This window comes from Cryptococcus neoformans, chromosome 13 (assembly GCF_000149385.1).
Source record: "Cryptococcus neoformans var. neoformans B-3501A chromosome 13, whole genome shotgun sequence".
NCBI lineage: Eukaryota > Fungi > Basidiomycota > Tremellomycetes > Tremellales > Cryptococcaceae > Cryptococcus > Cryptococcus deneoformans.
The window spans coordinates 115,012-132,330 of record NC_009189.1 but is presented as its reverse complement, the minus strand read 5'-3'; the positions used below and the strand labels follow the sequence as shown (position 1 = coordinate 132,330).

General features: G+C 46.6%; 6 protein-coding genes across 8 annotated transcripts; 3 read left to right on the top strand and 3 right to left on the bottom strand.

The window, feature by feature from the left end:
* Positions 1-227: 227 nt before the first annotated feature.
* CNBM0480 (hypothetical protein) lies at positions 228-2,917 on the bottom strand (the record flags this gene model as incomplete). Of its 2 annotated transcripts, XM_767151.1 has the most annotated exons (13): positions 228-230; positions 286-322; positions 373-428; positions 481-727; positions 776-897; positions 957-1,118; positions 1,169-1,301; positions 1,352-1,604; positions 1,653-1,916; positions 1,968-2,518; positions 2,570-2,652; positions 2,702-2,796; positions 2,869-2,917. In XM_767151.1, 13 exons carry the CDS (start codon positions 2,915-2,917, stop codon positions 228-230), a joined length of 2,055 nt encoding a protein of 684 aa, XP_772244.1. The 2 variants fall into 2 exon arrangements, with proteins under 2 accessions (XP_772244.1, XP_772243.1); XM_767150.1 differs by lacking the exon at positions 228-230 and having other exon boundaries at positions 256-322.
* A 379-nt stretch (positions 2,918-3,296) lies between these two features.
* CNBM0470 (hypothetical protein) lies at positions 3,297-4,819 on the top strand (the record flags this gene model as incomplete). Its single annotated transcript, XM_767149.1, has 10 exons — positions 3,297-3,416; positions 3,468-3,618; positions 3,668-3,731; positions 3,792-3,905; positions 3,961-3,972; positions 4,023-4,116; positions 4,176-4,356; positions 4,409-4,494; positions 4,555-4,734; positions 4,781-4,819. The coding sequence occupies 10 exons, from the start codon at positions 3,297-3,299 to the stop codon at positions 4,817-4,819; spliced, it is 1,041 nt and encodes a 346-aa protein (XP_772242.1).
* Positions 4,820-5,596: 777 nt separating this feature from the next.
* CNBM0460 (hypothetical protein) lies at positions 5,597-7,693 on the bottom strand (the record flags this gene model as incomplete). Its single annotated transcript, XM_767148.1, has 10 exons — positions 5,597-5,805; positions 5,857-6,061; positions 6,117-6,166; positions 6,225-6,480; positions 6,527-6,643; positions 6,691-6,926; positions 6,981-7,123; positions 7,171-7,332; positions 7,382-7,492; positions 7,542-7,693. 10 exons carry the CDS (start codon positions 7,691-7,693, stop codon positions 5,597-5,599), a joined length of 1,641 nt encoding a protein of 546 aa, XP_772241.1.
* Positions 7,694-11,235: 3,542 nt separating this feature from the next.
* CNBM0450 (hypothetical protein) lies at positions 11,236-12,978 on the top strand (the record flags this gene model as incomplete). Its single annotated transcript, XM_767147.1, has 1 exon — positions 11,236-12,978. The coding sequence occupies one exon, from the start codon at positions 11,236-11,238 to the stop codon at positions 12,976-12,978; it is 1,743 nt and encodes a 580-aa protein (XP_772240.1).
* Positions 12,979-13,094: 116 nt separating this feature from the next.
* CNBM0440 (hypothetical protein) lies at positions 13,095-13,873 on the bottom strand (the record flags this gene model as incomplete). 2 transcript variants are annotated; one of them, XM_767146.1, is made up of 3 exons in its annotated part: positions 13,095-13,138; positions 13,518-13,674; positions 13,718-13,873. In XM_767146.1, the coding sequence occupies 3 exons, from the start codon at positions 13,871-13,873 to the stop codon at positions 13,095-13,097; spliced, it is 357 nt and encodes a 118-aa protein (XP_772239.1). The 2 variants fall into 2 exon arrangements, with proteins under 2 accessions (XP_772239.1, XP_772238.1); XM_767145.1 differs by lacking the exon at positions 13,095-13,138 and having other exon boundaries at positions 13,453-13,674.
* A 1,682-nt stretch (positions 13,874-15,555) lies between these two features.
* Positions 15,556-17,128, top strand: CNBM0430 (hypothetical protein; the record flags this gene model as incomplete). The annotated part of the gene is made up of 6 exons (XM_767144.1): positions 15,556-15,646; positions 15,708-16,194; positions 16,244-16,495; positions 16,545-16,801; positions 16,856-16,918; positions 16,968-17,128. The coding sequence occupies 6 exons, from the start codon at positions 15,556-15,558 to the stop codon at positions 17,126-17,128; spliced, it is 1,311 nt and encodes a 436-aa protein (XP_772237.1).
* Between the last annotated feature and the right edge of the window lie 191 nt (positions 17,129-17,319).

The window sequence follows — 17,319 nt, the reverse complement described above, 5'->3', positions numbered from 1 at the left end:
TGATTGGATAAACTGCACAAAGATTTAGTTTCACAGATTACCAGGTAGACATGAAATCATACAAAATACATTCCACATCAGGTGCATGAGATGCTACAGAATGGCGTCACCTTGAGCAATTCATCCCATTTGATTCTTGAGATATCATGCTTGACAAGCAAATAAGATTGAACCAGATAGTAGGCAGAAGAATGGTAGACAAGTTGCTGACACAAGATTTACAAATTTCACTGTGTCTCTGGTTGTGGAAAACGATCATTTGTCCTGTTTGGGCACATCACTCACTGGTTTGACACTCTTTTGTTCAAGATATTTGCCATTTCTACTCATGATCAGCCTATATGTAAAAATAATACCAGGTCTCAGACATACTTGATTTCCAGACATAGTTTCTCTAGCACCTTTCCAACATACTCAAAATCACTCAACTACTCCCATCAGCACTTTCATTCCCAGCATCCAACATAGAAAAACACTCACATCATTCCATACCTGAGCTGAGAACCTGACCCACCACTTTCCACCATGCACATAACAGGCTGCGAAACAGTTTGCCTCATACATCCCTTCTTCAAAGTAACAAAGTTGTTTCACTTGGTCGGCAGCATCATTGGGTGCAGGGATGTGAGGAAGAGAAAGGTTTACCATAGCAACACTAAGAGAAGGGGGTTTGGTGTCCATGATGCTGGTAAGAGGACCCCATTTTTTCTTAAGCCTTTTGCCTCCTCTGTCATGATATCAGTGCAGGTCAGCAGAAGAAGCAATCGAGACGCACTCAATTGCAAGCGATTGACAATAATCCATTATCCTTTGTTCCCCACCGATTGACTTTCTAAATTCTATAGCAGACAAAACCGAGAAGAGAGGAGTCCAGTTCTGTGTACCTGTCCACTCATACTGTTCCAGCTCATCAGTGACCATCCCTGTCAGAACAATAGCATTAACAAAAGACCTACTTGAGAGGCCCAATCCCAACATCTCACTCCCCCAGGAGTAGGATACTTGCTAGACTCATATCCTGCAGATGTCGGGATGGAAGTCCGCATGAGGTACTGATTATGTGTGGGGACATAAAGTAGTGCTGCACCGCGATGAGCCATGAGCCATTTATGGCAATTCTTTAGCCTCTGTCAGCATCCTGATGCATTGTAGAGGATGTTTGACATACAGAAACAAAAAAGTCACAATCGGCCTTCTTGACATCTAAAGGAATCTGACCAATGGCGTGCGCACCATCGATGATGGAGAGTGCACCATACTTCTTGCAAAGGGTCACTACTTTCTCCCATGGGTACAGCACGCTGGGTCTCATGAGTGATAATGGCACAAAACATGAACAAGACCAACTTACCCTGGCATACTGGCTAAAACGTCACACAGCACCGCCCTAACTCTCTGGTGGTTCCCATCTTTACCTTCGGCCCTACTTTGTCCGGTGTAATTGGGAATCGCCACCTTATTATACTGGGCCAATACGTCTTCGGTAGCGGTGAGAATCTCTGCGTGGGTGCAAGGAAAGGTGAGGGACACAATGTGGAGGGAAATGGGGAGAACATCGGCAAAGTGCTTTGCCATCTGTGCGACAGCGCCATATGTCGTTGAATCTACGTCGGAGTTCCAGTAACATTTGAAACAGAAGATAAATAACTTACAGATTACAATAATATCGCCCTCATCCCATTTGATGTTCTGCAGCACATTGAACACGCCATGTGTCGTATTGGGAACCAAAACTACCTCTCCTTGCTCGGCACCAATGATGTCTGCGACTTTTTGGCGAGTTTCATTGAGGAGTGGCAAGTAGGTACGACGCAGGAAGAGGTCAGGACATGACTCGATTTCTTCAGAAAGATCTCGCATATAGTTTAAAACATGCCGAGGAGGTGAACCATAAGAACCGTGATTGAGATTGACATCTGATCTTATTAGTACAAGTCGGCTCTTTAGCTTTGGCAAATGAAACTTACATCCAGGACGAAAAGCCCAGTGCTTTAACATTCCCTTGCCAAACTCCTCGAACCCTTCAGCCGTTCTCCCTTTGAGCTTCGATTGATCCCCATCCTCAATCTCCTCTTCTTCTCCTTGCAATCCTTCTCTCTCAATGGCGGGGGGCTGTAGCTCGCCATCCGGGGGAAGGCTGATAAACCACTCTTCCGGAAGATCATTCCACTCCGATGCTTTTGCCCTAATGAACGCTTCGAACTGCCATATCTGGGGGACAAGCCTCTCCAAAGATCCAGCCCAGACGTACACCCACCCCTCCACCATATCCTTCTTCTCGGCATCTACAGGCTCGTCCTCGACAGAGGAAGATTTGAAAGCAGGCCCCTCGCGAGCGGTAGGATTGACGAGCTCGGTGGGAAGTTCTTGAATGTTGGCGGGTTGTGAGAGGGTTTGGAGTGGCAGGCGGAGACGAGAGTACTCTTCTCCTTCAAACATGTCAAGAGCGTGGACATCGGCGTAGGAGAGGCCCTTTACGTAGGTTCCTCGAGTATTGACTTCATTAGCGTTCGGAGGGCTACATTTCCTTCAGCGTCCCATACAGACTTTTCGGAACTTCGGGACTCACTTATCTTTCAGAAGTTGATCAGTACGGGCTTTATCGATTACGGCCGGATACATCTCATTCTTGACTTTGTGCCTGGTGTAGCCCTATAAATAGCGCGTTAGTCGCTCTCCGCCGATTACCTGCAAAACGTACAGGTAGAAGAGCGTCCTGAAAAGTGATGTTTTTGCATTTATGTCCCAATACTTTGGCAAGTACAGCAGGTACACAGAGGGTACCATAGAGAAAGACTGTGGGAAAAGCAAAAAATCAGACACTGAACTCCTAGATGAGATACAAGAACACGAGCAGGCAACACTTACAGTCATATTGTTGTTCGTCCTGTTGGACGCTTGAAACATGGTCGGTCATTGCGGGACTCAGAATGTTGAAGAAGGTAGCACTATACACAAAAGCCCCTTAAGTAGCTTCTTGATGTCTGACCAGTGATAACACTCAAAACGGGTCCGGCTCATTACAGTAGGCTTGACACAAGCGCCCGGGACAGTGGAGCCCCTCCTCTGACCGGAGACCGGCGAATGTCCGTCGAAGGGCTTGTGTCGAGCCTACACCACTTCAATCTTTTGGCCTTGTCATGTGTATCACTAACGTGAAATGGTGACTCGCCCAATGCCGGTTGCCCGGGCCCAATGACACTGATATAAATGATGGAGGCCGCACCTGCTTTCTAACCCGCCACATCTTCTACTCTCCCATAGGTCAGCCCATCAACCATCTGAAACGAAAATCAATGAAAGCAGCTCAAATCGTGGGATTTGAAGCCCCTTACAAGGTCACCGACATACCAAAGCCAGTCCCTCAAGGCAATCAGATTCTGCTTCGCGTCAAGGCAGCCGGCTTCTGCCACACAGTATGTCGTTCATCTGCCTTATCTTGCCTCGAGTGCCAACTAGATGGTCAGGATGAAGCTGTCAAAATGGGCTACACTGGCTCCCCTCTACCCCTCACAGGTGGCCATGAAGGAGCTGGCCTGGTTGAGGCTACGGGGGGAGATGTTACAAACTTTACCGTAGGAGACAGAGTCGCGGCTCTCCTCTTTAGGGAGCCCTGTGGTGAGTTTTTGTCTCTTTAGTTTGGAATGTCAATCAATAATACGCGCAGGGCAGTGTGGAGAGTGCAAGAACAACAGCGCCGTGTTCTGTGATAACATTAAAATGAACGGATTGTAAAGTACTTTGACAAGTGTTTCCTAGACGGAATGCTGAGGACTTTGCCAACACATTAGCAATGTTGATGGCGCCTTTGCGGAGTACATGATTGTTGACCAACGTTTCACACTACATGTCCCGGAAAATATCGACTTTGCTCAGGCTGCAGCTTTTATGTGCTCTGGGGCTACGTCAGTAACTTTCACCCTTGATCGGTAAAGCCAGCACCTAACTCCACCCCTTCAGAGTGTACAATGGGTGGGGCTATTTGCGACATCCTGCAGAACGAAGAGACTGAAATCGCACAGGTTGAAAGCTGCCAAACTCCCCCCGAAATCGGTAGTGGGCATCTACGGAATAGGTGCACTGGGTAGTCTTGGTGTTCAATTCGCCAAAGCCATGGCACGTCTTCCGATCCGCTGTCTAATGACCTCCGGAAGCGTATTGACTATGAATGAAAGGGCCACCAAGTCATTGCGATCGACAATCGCCCTCAACCACTTGAACATATCAGAGCACTTGGCTCTCTGTCCCCTGATCTTACCCTGTCCTCTGATCACACTGTTGAGGAGGGTCTCAAGGCGATCGAAGAAATGTTCCCTGAGAAACTATTGAGAGGCGTGGATGCAATGCTGGTGACTGGTGAGACTTGGCAAAGCCAACTTCGCTGAACTTTATGCTGACAGTATGGCAGGCCCCCAAGCGCATGAGTTTGATTATGCATTCAAGATGACAGCAAAACATGGCGTTGTTGTAGCTTTGAGCTGCTGCAACCAGCCTGTAAGTAACACGCAAGCATCTCTTTTCTTTCCACAGGTCCTATGCTGAAAGACCTTTTAGATGATTGAAATTGATTGGAAAGACATTGTCTTGCGGGATATACGGGTCGTAGGTGGATTCTGCGCTACTATAGAAGTTACCAAGGAGCTCCTTGAGCTAGCGTCAATGAAAAACGTGAAAAGCAAGATTAGGACATTTTCACTCGATGAAGTAAACGATTTGCTCACTGTTTATCACCAGGTAAATTGCTGGAGAATAATCCTGTGCGTTGTTAATTTAGGTGTAGCCGGATATGCATGGGAAACTGGTTGTAACATTTGACTGAGGTGGTGGAAAAGAGAGAAACCGGTAACATTTGATTGATATGGTGGACGAGGAAGAAATTAGATGAAGACGATCGTTGTACAAATGTCCTGGCATAGAAACGTGAGGTGTTTGGCTGTATTTGGAATTCGATTCGCGATATATATATATATATATATATATAATTTTATATATATATATATATATATATATGCCTTGTTTGTGGCAGAGAAGAATTATGTGATTAGTGACAGACAGCTCCGGCTCTTCCTTTCTGCCTCCCTTGTTTGTCAACGAAAGAATACATGCACGGCATAATAATGGGTAGATAAGATGCTATCATCAGTGTCTAGTCAACCGAAAGCGCGCATAGGAAGTAACTGGGTAAGCAGTAACAATCTTTCTTCTCATCATGCAACTCGCCAGTGTGGCATAAAATGCAGAGCAATAGTTTGAAGCCATGGGACACACATGTCACGCAGTGAACAAATGGCCTCTCTAGTTTTATCCCTACCAGAAGACTCTCTACCAGAGGACATATAGAGATGCCTCGCGAGTAAATACGTCGATCATAAAACATATAGTGCATACCAAAAACCCAAAAACGAAGTATAAATTGAGTTATAATTATAAGTTCATGACATCCCATATATAACACAAATGTCACTATCCTCTGATAGATCAAAAGCTATAAAAACAAGTAATGTGAAAGAATGTAAACGATATTTTTACTGTTCACAAAAATCCTCTTGATAAAGATATTCTATTCTCTTTCTGGTGCGGTATGGCGACATGAAACTTAGACAGAGTTGATGATGGGGTAGTTCCTGTCAGACTCTCGCCCGTTTTCCTTCTCCCAGCCCTTGGAATCGGTCATGGGGTCTGAAATGTCCTCATCCATGCTCTCGACGGTGGCTTCAACGAAAGTAGAGGTAGGAGGGAAGATGGAAGAAAGGATAAGATAGACTCCAGTGGCGATGAAGAAAGATGTGAGCCAAGAAGCCTTGTCTGCATAATCAAATCAGCCTTGTCCTATTAATAAGTAACCTGCGAACGTACAGAAGTAGCTGAAGTTGCCGATGGAAACTTTGGGGTTGATGGCATGGATAAGACCAGGGAGATTGACGGGGATAACAACCACAAGAGTTACAAAAGCTCGCCAGTTGATGCCCCAGGTGTATTTGTAAATGCCTTCATTTTGATAGAGCATAGGGACGTGTAAGTGGGTCTTACGAAGGACCCAGTAGTCCACAATCATGATTGCCTAAAGATCATTGTATGTCAGTGAGCGTAGATGGTGGAGACAGAAGCAGACTTACTGCCAATGGAGCCAAGACAATGATGTAACCTGACAAGAAGGTGGTCAAGGCTACAGAAAGATACAATTAGTAATGAGAAAGCAAGGTATGAGATGATATGCAACTCACAAGTCGCACTAGCTTGGATCTTCCAAGGGCAAGTGGCCCAACCTCCCACAAGAGAGGTAATGAAGGCGCCTCGCTTGATATTCAGCCACTTGGGAATAAGGAATGCAAAATCGTTAGATGTGGCGATAGAATTAGTAGAGATGTTAGTACCGAGAGTGGCGAAACCGAAGGCAAAAGCGACGAAAAAGGCTCCGGCTCGAGAGGTCCAGAGGGCGACGATACTAGTGGGATCCCAGTAAAGGGTGCCGTAAATGGCCTGAATATGATTAGCATATGGCGATTGAGTGGAACATATGACTTACCTGGCCAGCAGACGCAATGACGATACCAATGAAGGAAAATACCCAGTAGACGATAGGGATGAAGATAATCTGCCAGTAGGCGTCACTAGTCTTTCGCGCATATCGAGTCAAGTCAGGCTACGAAACATCAGCAAAAGTCGCCAACAGAGTGCGGTTAAACTTACAATGTTGATGGCAAGAGTGGTTTTACCGGAGATAGCAACGTTGATACCGGCCAACCAAGCCCAAGACTTGGCAGAGCCTGTGAGAGCGGTGTGTTGCTGAAAGATGGGACCGCCACCCCCAGCCTGCTTAACAGCCCAGCCGAGAGTGGCGAAAGCAGCAACGATAGCAAAGAGAGACTTGACGAAGAATAACCATCGCATTTTCCTAGGGGGGATCATCACGAGTGGGAATTGAACTGAAGACATCTTCAGCACAGTACTTCAATGGCGCGCAGATTAAAAATACGCACTTGCCCAGAAGACAAAGTATGCAATCATCTTGTTGCTAGTAACACCCTGGGAAGTGGGGATGGTATTGTTGTAGGTCTTGAGCTGAGGCCAGATAGCTTCGAGACAGATGAGGGTGCAAGATGCACCAATGAATGTATTAATACTGCGCAGATTAGAAAGTGATGGGCGTGGACCTTGGAAAGAACTTACCCGAAATAGAGAAGACCCAGGACGAGACGGGAAATGACGGCAAAATAAGAAAAGTAAAAACCAAGTGAAGCACGAGAGGCAATGGAAAAGGGGACATGGTGTCGAGAGCCAATCACACCGTTAAGGGTGACCGCGACAGCAATAATAATGTTGCCGATGGCGCTAGATGATAGATCAGCCGATAACCCTTGTAGCTTGCCATTGAACTGACATGGCGACAGAAGCCTCTCTCCAACTCAAACCAAGAGAGACAATAGAGCCGGCTTGTTGCATAGTGCCAACATTGGCACCATCAGCCAACCACAAGAAGAGGTAGTTGATACTATTGAAGGATTAGGCTTCGTCATTTGATAATACTTCGTGATACTCACGCTCGCCAGTTCCGTTGCTCCACAGGAACAACATCGACATCCGCGTTACTCCAACCATCATGAGTTGCATAGGAGGCCGGAGGAGTGTCGAGTCGCCAATAATCCAACGTAAACCACTTTTTGGTGTCTGGCTTGGAGAATTTGATAGGCATGATGTGAAATGTCTGAGCGGCAAGATTTGTGAATTAGCTGTCGTGTAGGCTAAGGGTCATGCAGTATGGCTATGGTTCCAGGCATAAAGTACCTTAATAACACGACTAAATGGAAAAAAAGGATGAGAACGAAAAGATGGATGGGGAAAGCAGATGACAACTGAAAAACTCCGAATATTTATGCACTGGCTTGCCGTCACGTAAGATGTAGAAGAGAAGCGGAGAAAACCATGATCCGTCGATGATTAAGTAACTGTGATTGATGATTGATGGCAATAATGTCTTCAAGCTCCCATCGCAACGCACGTCCCCTCGTAATTGCCGGCGCCTAGGACCTGAAACGCTTGCCCAGTAAGGGAAAACGGAGGTGAAGAAGGAAGGAAAACAGAGCAAACCCGAAATGAGAGCGCGCTAGCTCCAAAGAGAGACAAGAGCATGCTCACAGCTCCCGAGCGATTGCATGGGCGGTGGCGTCGAGGGTTTTGGATCTCACATGCCCCATGGGAGCTGATAGGCTTCCATCCCTTTGTACGGGTAGATCAAATAAGACCGTGGGTAGCGTATCATTGCTAAAGCTCGAAAAATATCACAGCCATAGCCAAGCCACACTTGAAGAAGCAAAGAGTTTCACGATATTCAGAGGCCCTGACTCACTGATTTTTTCGCCGATCAATCGAGTTACGACGTGATTAGGAGAGGTGATGATTGATGAGTCTTTGATGGTTGATGGCCGGTCGTCAGGTGCAGTACCTGATACTAAAAGCAGATAGATTGCCCTTTCGGCAGAGGTCGTAAAGCGTCGAGATATAAGGATAGAGATACGAAAAAGGAAAAAAAATGCGACGAGGATACAAATGGGGTTGTTAACGGTCAAAATTATCCGTACTGTAACCGCCTGAAAATGCCAGGCTATGTCAGGCCATCAGCAAATACAGGAAAGATGGGCCCCAACACAAGGCATTGTGTGTGATGTGATGTAGGGTGGATGGGATATAACGAGAACAAAGCGGGAAGCCGAAGAGTTGTTAAGGCCGAGGATGTGGAAAATGTGAACTTACTAGCGCCCGATGTAACTGTTTTCTATGAGTCTCAACGATCAAAGCGAAGGGCTTCCAAGCAATATAAGATCGAGACAGCCTCACAGAAAATAGGTGTGAAATGTCGAAAGACTTTCTTTCTTGTGATACCGGTGAGAACTCAAAACGGAAGAGAACAAAAAGCGCTCTGTCGTTGCGTTCCTTATCAGGATGCCTGGTCGAAGGGGTAGCCCAAGTTTCTTCGGAAGGCGAGGAAGATATTTGGATTTTGAAGACTTTATAAAGTCCTCGCCAACTGACTTTCTCTCTTCGAGCAAGATCGTAATAGACGTCTAGGCGATGCAACAAGATGAAAAAGCCACTCTGAACCAGATTGGACGTTCCTCACACTAAAGAGCGCTGCGAAAAGTGTATCGGGCCTCGGGTGCAGTCGTCAAACTCTAGATCAAAAAGATCAGGGGAAATTTTTAGCTTGAAAAATACCGTATTAGGAGATAAACATCGCTGGTGCCTGGACTGTGGCTTCATTCTCACCCCAGCTTTCCATTCGTTACTTTCGCTTATTTATAGGCTACTATCATCATCAGGTTCCTCACGTCCTGTCTTTTTGTCGTTACGTAAGAGATTTGCCTCGCTGCAGAGAACAAAAGAGCATTTGATGTAAGGATAACGGGAGTGGTGGACGACGGAGGATGGGTCATGGGACGAGGGGGGGCGGACCGAGTCCGCTGTATACTACGTAGGCATGTACCTATTAGGTACACAATGTTCATAGTGCGAGTCCCACGGACAAACGGGGATGGAAAAGGTACCTAAGATGGCGATCGAGTAGATCGATACTACTACGTACACTTTGTTATTTACCAACATGCCATCTCTATTCTCTCTTAAACTCTCAATCTTCTTTGACAAAGACTTGTCCGCTCAGCACGCAACTACCTACTACTTGGGATTCCTTCCTCTTGCTTCATCGCAACAACTTAGCAGTAGAACAGACAACCGACGGATACTATAAACGTAGGAAGGTGTGGTGATGATGATCCTACAAGTTGCCCAAACAAAATAAAGCCTCCACCACAAATGATCACAATCGCATCGGGATAATCCATTGACCAGTATTGGTCATTGATAAGCCGCTTACTTAAATAACTTAGTTAAATTAATGAAAATTATATGAAGAATGAAGCGTGCGACGATAAACAGATGGGAATGCCATCGCTTGCCGCTCGCTTATTAAGGCCGGCGGTTGCACTTTGTGGCGATCTTGCATAATAAAATGTATAAACGAGAACGCTGGTCCATCTCGCCTCTTCCCATCTTCTGCATTCGCCCAAGTCTTCCCACCATCTTCTGTTCAGTGTCTGTCCTTTTTCTTTTACACCTTCCTCTATTTACCAAAGTTTTTGATAAATTCTCACGTGGGGCGAGGCGCAAAGGCAATAAATACCATCATCTTGCTAATGCTCTCTACCTTCGCTAATTTTAGGTAGACCGTGCGTTAATAGAAGGGATGGTTGGTACTCTCATCATTATTACAATACATCAACCAATACATCAACCTTGCCATGCGTGATTTGACTTGACGTAGACCCTTGTGTGGTATCAAGAAATGAGAGGGCGGGGGGGGGGGGGATGATGGGAGAGACTACTAAGACAGATGTCGATTCGCGCTGCCGCCGAAACTAGCTTCAAGTCGTCTGTGGGTGATTCATTTGGAGACTTGTTTAATGAGTATATAGTACCATAGAAGGTAAAGACGACTTTCAAAAAGTAGAGCAAGCAGGAAGTATGGCAGTCGAATTAGTGGTGGAGAAAAGATGCATTACCAGTAGTCAGACTACATACATTATGACCCAGCAGCGTGCAACAAGCACTCAAGAAGCTCCGTTCTGCAGATCATCGGGGTAAAGATAGTAGAACCATTCGAAGGAGCTGCTATGAGCGCTGTGGCGACGAAAGTGGAGAGCGCAAGTGAACGATTTAGGATTGACCTTCTCCGCCATAATCGTTTTCTTATTGCTCGCTTCTCTTTATTTACCATTTTTCCCGCCTTCCTTCCCATTTGTCGACTGCCGCGCGCCTTGCTGTAATAGAAGGATCGTGCGTTTGTAGCGTTCCGGAACCGCCTTTCCAGAAATCAGCGGAAGATCTGCGACCGTGCCTTTTTTAATCCTTGAGCTGCAGCTTAACGACGGGAGGACGGTGGGAACTATTTCGGACACCCCCCCTATTTCTTTTGGGACACCCCCCCTCCTTCTACTTTGGGTAATTTTGACAGAGCAGCCGATAGATAACACCATGGACCCTGCAGCGCATCCCTGAGGCCCTTATGCCTGTTATTTACGTAATTAGTTCAGATGATATTGTCGCGTGCGCCAGACTGCAACATTTTACAAAAGTAACGAACAACAAACGCGTTTTTTTCTCTAATAACGCGCCTCCTTTTTGCTGTCATTTAAATACTTTTCATCCTCCTAAGAAACTTATAACGTATTCGAAAACATCATGGCTTCGACTGATTTGCACTCTTCGGATCCTCTTTCTCCCCAACCCGGTATCTGCCCACCTTCTCCTATTATCCGCGTCCCAGAGGCCGAAATATACTCGGGACATCAATCAATGGCGTTTGATTTTGATGAAGGTAATCTCCATGCCATGGAAGGTTCGGATTCATCGGAAGTCTCCAATATTGCCGACGAAGAGGATAGTGAGGATGACATTATCCAGGCTCCCATTGACTCCTTCAACGACGACGAGATGATCTCTACCCCTGGGTTCGACGAGCAAGCGTACTACCAATCTAAAGATGAGTGTAAAGGCGCTGTCCAGGCTTACGCAGCCTCACAAGGCTTCGCTGCTGTTATTAGGCGGAGCAAAAGGAAGAAGCCAACGAAAACTCACAAAGAGGGCAGAGAATTGATACAATACTCGTGCATCTTTGGAGACGAGTATCGCTGCACACGAGGGGACAGTTTCAAAGATGTGCGCATTAGGACTATACAGACCGTAAAAAATGGATGCCCTTTTGCTGCTGTGGCTTGGGAGATGGCAGAGGCAGAGGTAAAAGAGCATGGTGGAGACAAATGTTGGACTTGGAAGGTCGTGAATGCCTCGCACAATCATCCGCCTGTCGCCAATATTGGAATTGCACTTCTTCGGCGTGCTTCGCGGACGCCTGAAGCCAAAGAGCTGATCAACACGTTGATCGACAGCCGGACTCCATTCCCCTCCATCATCAGTACCATGTCTCAGCGTTTCCCAACGGTAATGTTGACATCGGAAGACTTGCATCGTCTCGCCTTTCGTCGTCGTGCAGATCTCCGTGCTGGCTCCAGTGCAAGTGCTGCTTGTATTCGGCAATTAGTGAGCAATGATGAGCTCCATCGTCCGTTTGTCAACACACGCGATGAACTCATTGGTTTGGTTTACACCAAGCGAACTGCTCGCGCACTGATTCACCGATTTCCCGAAGTCCTTTTCTTCGACTGCACATACAAGACGAACCTGTACCGGATGCCCATGCTCCATATCGTCGGATCCACATCGACAGGTATGACATACACTGCAGGAGTCATCTTGATGTTGCGTGAAACCACAAACTGGTATACCCAAGCTCTCAATTCGTTCTTCGAACTTGTCGGCAAACCGGATGTCAAGGTTGTCATTACCGATCGTGACCCAGCACTCATCAACGCTCTCATGTCTGTCCTCCCCAAGGCTTACCGCTTCTCCTGCTTCTGGCATCTTCAAGAAAATGTCAAAAGCAATATAAGGCCCTGTTTCGTTGACGAAGAGAACATCGTCATGGCTGTCTCGAATTTCTGCAAAGCTTGGGTACGGTATTGTGTACATGCAAAATCGGATGAGCAGCTTGAGGAAGGTTATCGGAAGATGGAAGAACTTTATCCTGGTCAGAAATATGCTCGAGCGATCTCGTATATCCGGGGTTTGGATGAAATCAAGGAGCGCTTTGTACATGCCTATATCAACAAGCAACTTCACTTCGGACAAACCGGTAATTCACGCTTAGAAGGTCAGCACGCAACTCTTAAGAAATCAATTGACACCAAGTACGGTGATCTTCTGCTTGTCATTGGGTCTCTAAGTACGTATTTTGATCAGCAGTGGTTGAAAATTTTGAAAAGAATTGAGCTCGAGAGAACGAGGTGTGCTACACATATTCCCAGTACTTTTGTTCGGGTATGTTCCTTCCTTCTTTCTGTCCTTTTTGTAATCGTGCTGATATAATTGTTTAGTTAAAAGGCTCCATATCCCGCGCTGCAATGAAGCTTCTTGCTGAGCAGTTGACTTTGGCCAAAAGATATTTGGGTGATTACGATGAAGGTGTCGATGACTTTGAAGAATCACACCCGTGCAGTGGCTCGTTTACAAAATCCCATGGATTGCCCTGCGCCCATCGTCTCATTAGCTTCGTCCGGGAAAGAAGACACCTTGAAAAGGATCACATTCATCCTCACTGGCGTCTCGGGTCTGCCGCAAGTCTCAAAAGATACCTTGACCATATTAACAGACTTGTTGGCACCCCAGATACATCAGTCATACGGCTGGATGATGTATTTGACTTCGGTGAGGACCAAGAACTTATCCTCGATCCACCCATTTTAAGCACCAAGCGGGGAAGGAAGGCCCCTAATCCACCAGTGTTGCAGGAAGACCGGATGTCGGCACCTTCAGGAAGGTACTTGACTCAGTCAGAAAGAATTATGGGGGCTGGATTGACCCAGCGAAAAAAAGGGCGCTGTAAACACTGCCAAAGTTCCACTCACTATACCAAAGACTGTGCGCGTGTTCAAGCGTCTCGAAGGGTCGACAAAAACCAAGAAGCTGAGAATGCAGGTGAAGACAGAAGAGTTCTTGTCCCAGATAGCGATGATGAGGAAGGAAATGAGGAAGATCTTGTCGAGGTACCGAATGAAGTTGGTCCTTTCATTCAAAGATTAGCCCAACTCGATGACCTTGCGCTTACATATTTTATAGCCCAATCTTCGTCCAAAAAAGCATTCTCGGTCACAATATCCTGCCCCCTCTCAAATATATCCGTCACATGCTGTTCAAATGCAGCATCTTCCTCCTGAACCCTCGGTCCCCCAATTACCCCCTTCTTCCCAATTCTATCCACCATTATCACAATACTATCCCCCTGCTCCACAGCATTACCCAACTTCAAAATACCATGTGCCTCCTACCCAGTATATCCCTTACAACCAAGTATTATTCCACAATCATTCCGAAGCCCCAACTCCCTATCATTACCCTTCTGTTAGTGGATACAATAATCTCCAATCTCCTCAAATTTACCAATACAACTTAGAGAATAATGTGGGCAAGGATGCGAGCATTCGATCGCAGGAGGATAGTATTATAATGCAGCGAGGGAGAGATCGACATAGCTGGGAATGAAGGCGAAGGAAGAATGAATAGATGTCGAAAGAGGAATAGATGTCACAAGAAGAATAGATGTTTATAATATTAGAGGACTGAATTTACTATGCACGAAAAAGAACATTTAGTTACGTAAATAACAGGCATAAGGGCCTCAGGGATGCACTGCAGGGTCCATGGTGTTATCTATCGGCTGCTCTGTCAAAATTACCCAAAGTAGAAGGAGGGGGGGTGTCCCAAAAGAAATAGGGGGGGTGTCCGAAATAGTTCCCGAGGACGGTGAAAATTGTTAGCGGTTGGGTTATTTACCAGTTCCTTGTCTCCAGGGCTTCTATAGATGGGTATCGGATGCCTTCTACACTTCACAACTTGACAACCCAACGCAAAAACTCCTTCCTCTTCTTTTTGTTGAAATTCGAAACACTGCCACTCACGTATCCACATTCCCAACGGCGGTCGTAACAAACAGCGATTCCGCCCTCCGGCTGGGCAGCTTCCGGTTTATTTCCGACAAACATTTCGGACATGTCCTGTCCGTCACTCGTTTGGCAGAAGTTCGCAGGTTTTTAATAACTTCCTTCCCCCGAAAGGTGATCTTCGTAAACGGTTCTAAAGGCCGATATTCGCCTTGTTTCGGCTTTGCAACTCAAATTCCCCCATGTGCTGGTCACTGCTCTCGGTCAAATTTCACCACCTCTTTTGACTCCCCCCTTCCAAGCATTATCTTTTGACGATTCGTTAGCCGCGCTCCACCAAAAGTTTTGCTTTGGAAGCCTCAATACGGCTCGAAGGAGGTCATCAACCGGCGCAAAGGAAGAGGATCAGCGATCAGTCGCTTGTCGACAACATTATTAAACGTTACGATTGTCATATCAAGTCCCGGACTCACATATAGATTGTCTCTTTGAGTCCGAACGACAGACTTCCTCACCGTCGTTGGTGGCCAATTCTTTTCGCGCGGTAACAAAGAAAGTACTGTGAACGTCCGCTATCTAGCGACCTCGCGACGACGACCAAAGTCAATCTTTCGAAAACCACAACGCCAAAAGATTCCAGGAGTGATCATCATTAATTCCGTACGTCTGGCTCTCGTCATCTTCTTCCCATTTTATCATCAGCTGATTCCAGCTTTAAAGCAGTTATTACTGGTGGTTCAAGTGGTATTCTAAATTTTTTATAATTATCTGCCCTCCTATTCGTGGCAGAAGGACGAGTGAAAAGAGTGGCAGCCAACTCGCCGACCTTTCCCCCACTTCCCCCGCCGGCTCGGGACTTTTGTTTACTTCATCAGATAACACCTCGGCTCAGCGCTATTTAACCAACGACGTATATATTGTTGGTCCTATCCACTGTGCGGCTAGTTTCTCTTGTTCATTACAGCTATAAAGGACTTAAGTCGTCGACCCTGTGTATAGCCGGAAAATGAGCCCCTACATCCATCCATCCGAAGCAAGGGCCCCCGGGGAGTCTGTCAGATGTACCACACGGCTACCCCCCATTCTGGCGTCCATCGGTTAGTTATGAGATCAAAACATCTCCTTCCTTAGTTTCACTCGACTGATCAGTCCTCCTAGGAACCGTCCTGATTGATGCATTCGACAGTTTGCCTCGACCTATTGTGGACGATAGCCAGGCTTCTTCTCGGCCAGCGTCCCCAGTCATCGACGAGCGGGCGCCTCAACCACAGGGGCATCTTCAACACTTAGTTATTCCCGCCCGTCGCCTTCGGCTCTCCCCTCCCCTGTCGTCCCCGGCAACTTCCGGAACCTCGGGCCCTTCGACTCCCCAGATGACCCTCGATGATATCCCTGTTCCGAATGCGGAAGAAGTTTATGAAATGCTAGGCGGTGGTGCTCTGTATGCAATCGTCGGGGCGAGATTCTGGCTTCCTCCTTGCCAATTACGAACTCTTGTCGATCGAGCCCCGGCTGAAAATGATGACTGCCCAAAAGATGTGGAGCAAAAGCTGGCGAAATTAGGTAATGAAATATGGGTTTGGAATAGAGGTGAGGGAACGAGAATGACAAGAGCAAGAATACGGTATGAGGGCGATGTCCGATAGTACGTGACAGTCATGAATCTGATAGTTATAGCTAATGGATATCATCAGTTTCCAACCCGTTGTGAAGGCTCCATATCGGACAATACAGGAGCTTTCTACTTCACCTCTTCTCTATGCTGAATATCTTCACATTTCCCCTCCATACTCTCCAGAAAATGTGGCTGTTATCGTCTCTGATCTGAAAGCTTTGCCGAAAGATAGCTGGCGACCTAAGATTGTCTTTGAGCCTACCCCCCCTTCATGCCATCCTGGCCAGAAGGACTGGCTCGAACACATTCTTCCCGATATCGAAGTACTCTCGTAAGTCGTTGCTTGATGAAGGAAACCTATTATGCTGATTGGCCCTTAGCCCCAATCACGAAGAGCTCTTTTCTTTCTACTCTATCCCTACCATGGCGACCTCTTCTATCTCGCTGCGTCCAACAGTTGAACGCCTGGTGACCCATATTCTGCACGATGTCGGTATTGGCGCGAATGGACAAGGTATAGTGGTCGTCAGGTGTGGTCGGCTCGGAGCATGTGTAGGCACCAAGAAAGGCGGATTAAAATGGTGTCCGGCTTATTGGGAAGGTGATGATGTGAAGAATGTAAAAGATGTGACTGGAGGTGGGTTGGATTGGAAACCATGTATCGTCAATATTGATGCTTTCATTGTCGTAGCTGGCAACTCTTTCCTGGGAGGTTATGTAGCAGGCCTTTCCCTAACTAATGACCCTTATGAAGGTAAGATACTTTCCAACACTATCAGGAGTCCTACTGATTCCGTCCATAGCTCTTTTATACGCCACCATTTCATCCTCCTTCGTTGTAGAGCAGTTCGGACTGCCACGTCTAATGGATTGCACCGATCCTCTGACGGGCGAAGAAATTTGGAATGCCGACACACCCTCTCGTCGATTGAAGGAACTGAAACGACGCTTGGGTCTACTATAATGTTTTCCCTACACATACACATCATGCGAGATCGGTTCAGGACATTTCTCTGCCACTTTTTTAGGATACCGTTCATTAGGTGTATACCGTGATAAACCTCGTGGTATCATTATAGTTTGATTAATAGAATATGTCATAGCAATACAACTGTAACATCCACAAAATATGCATGTCAACGTATGTCAAACGTA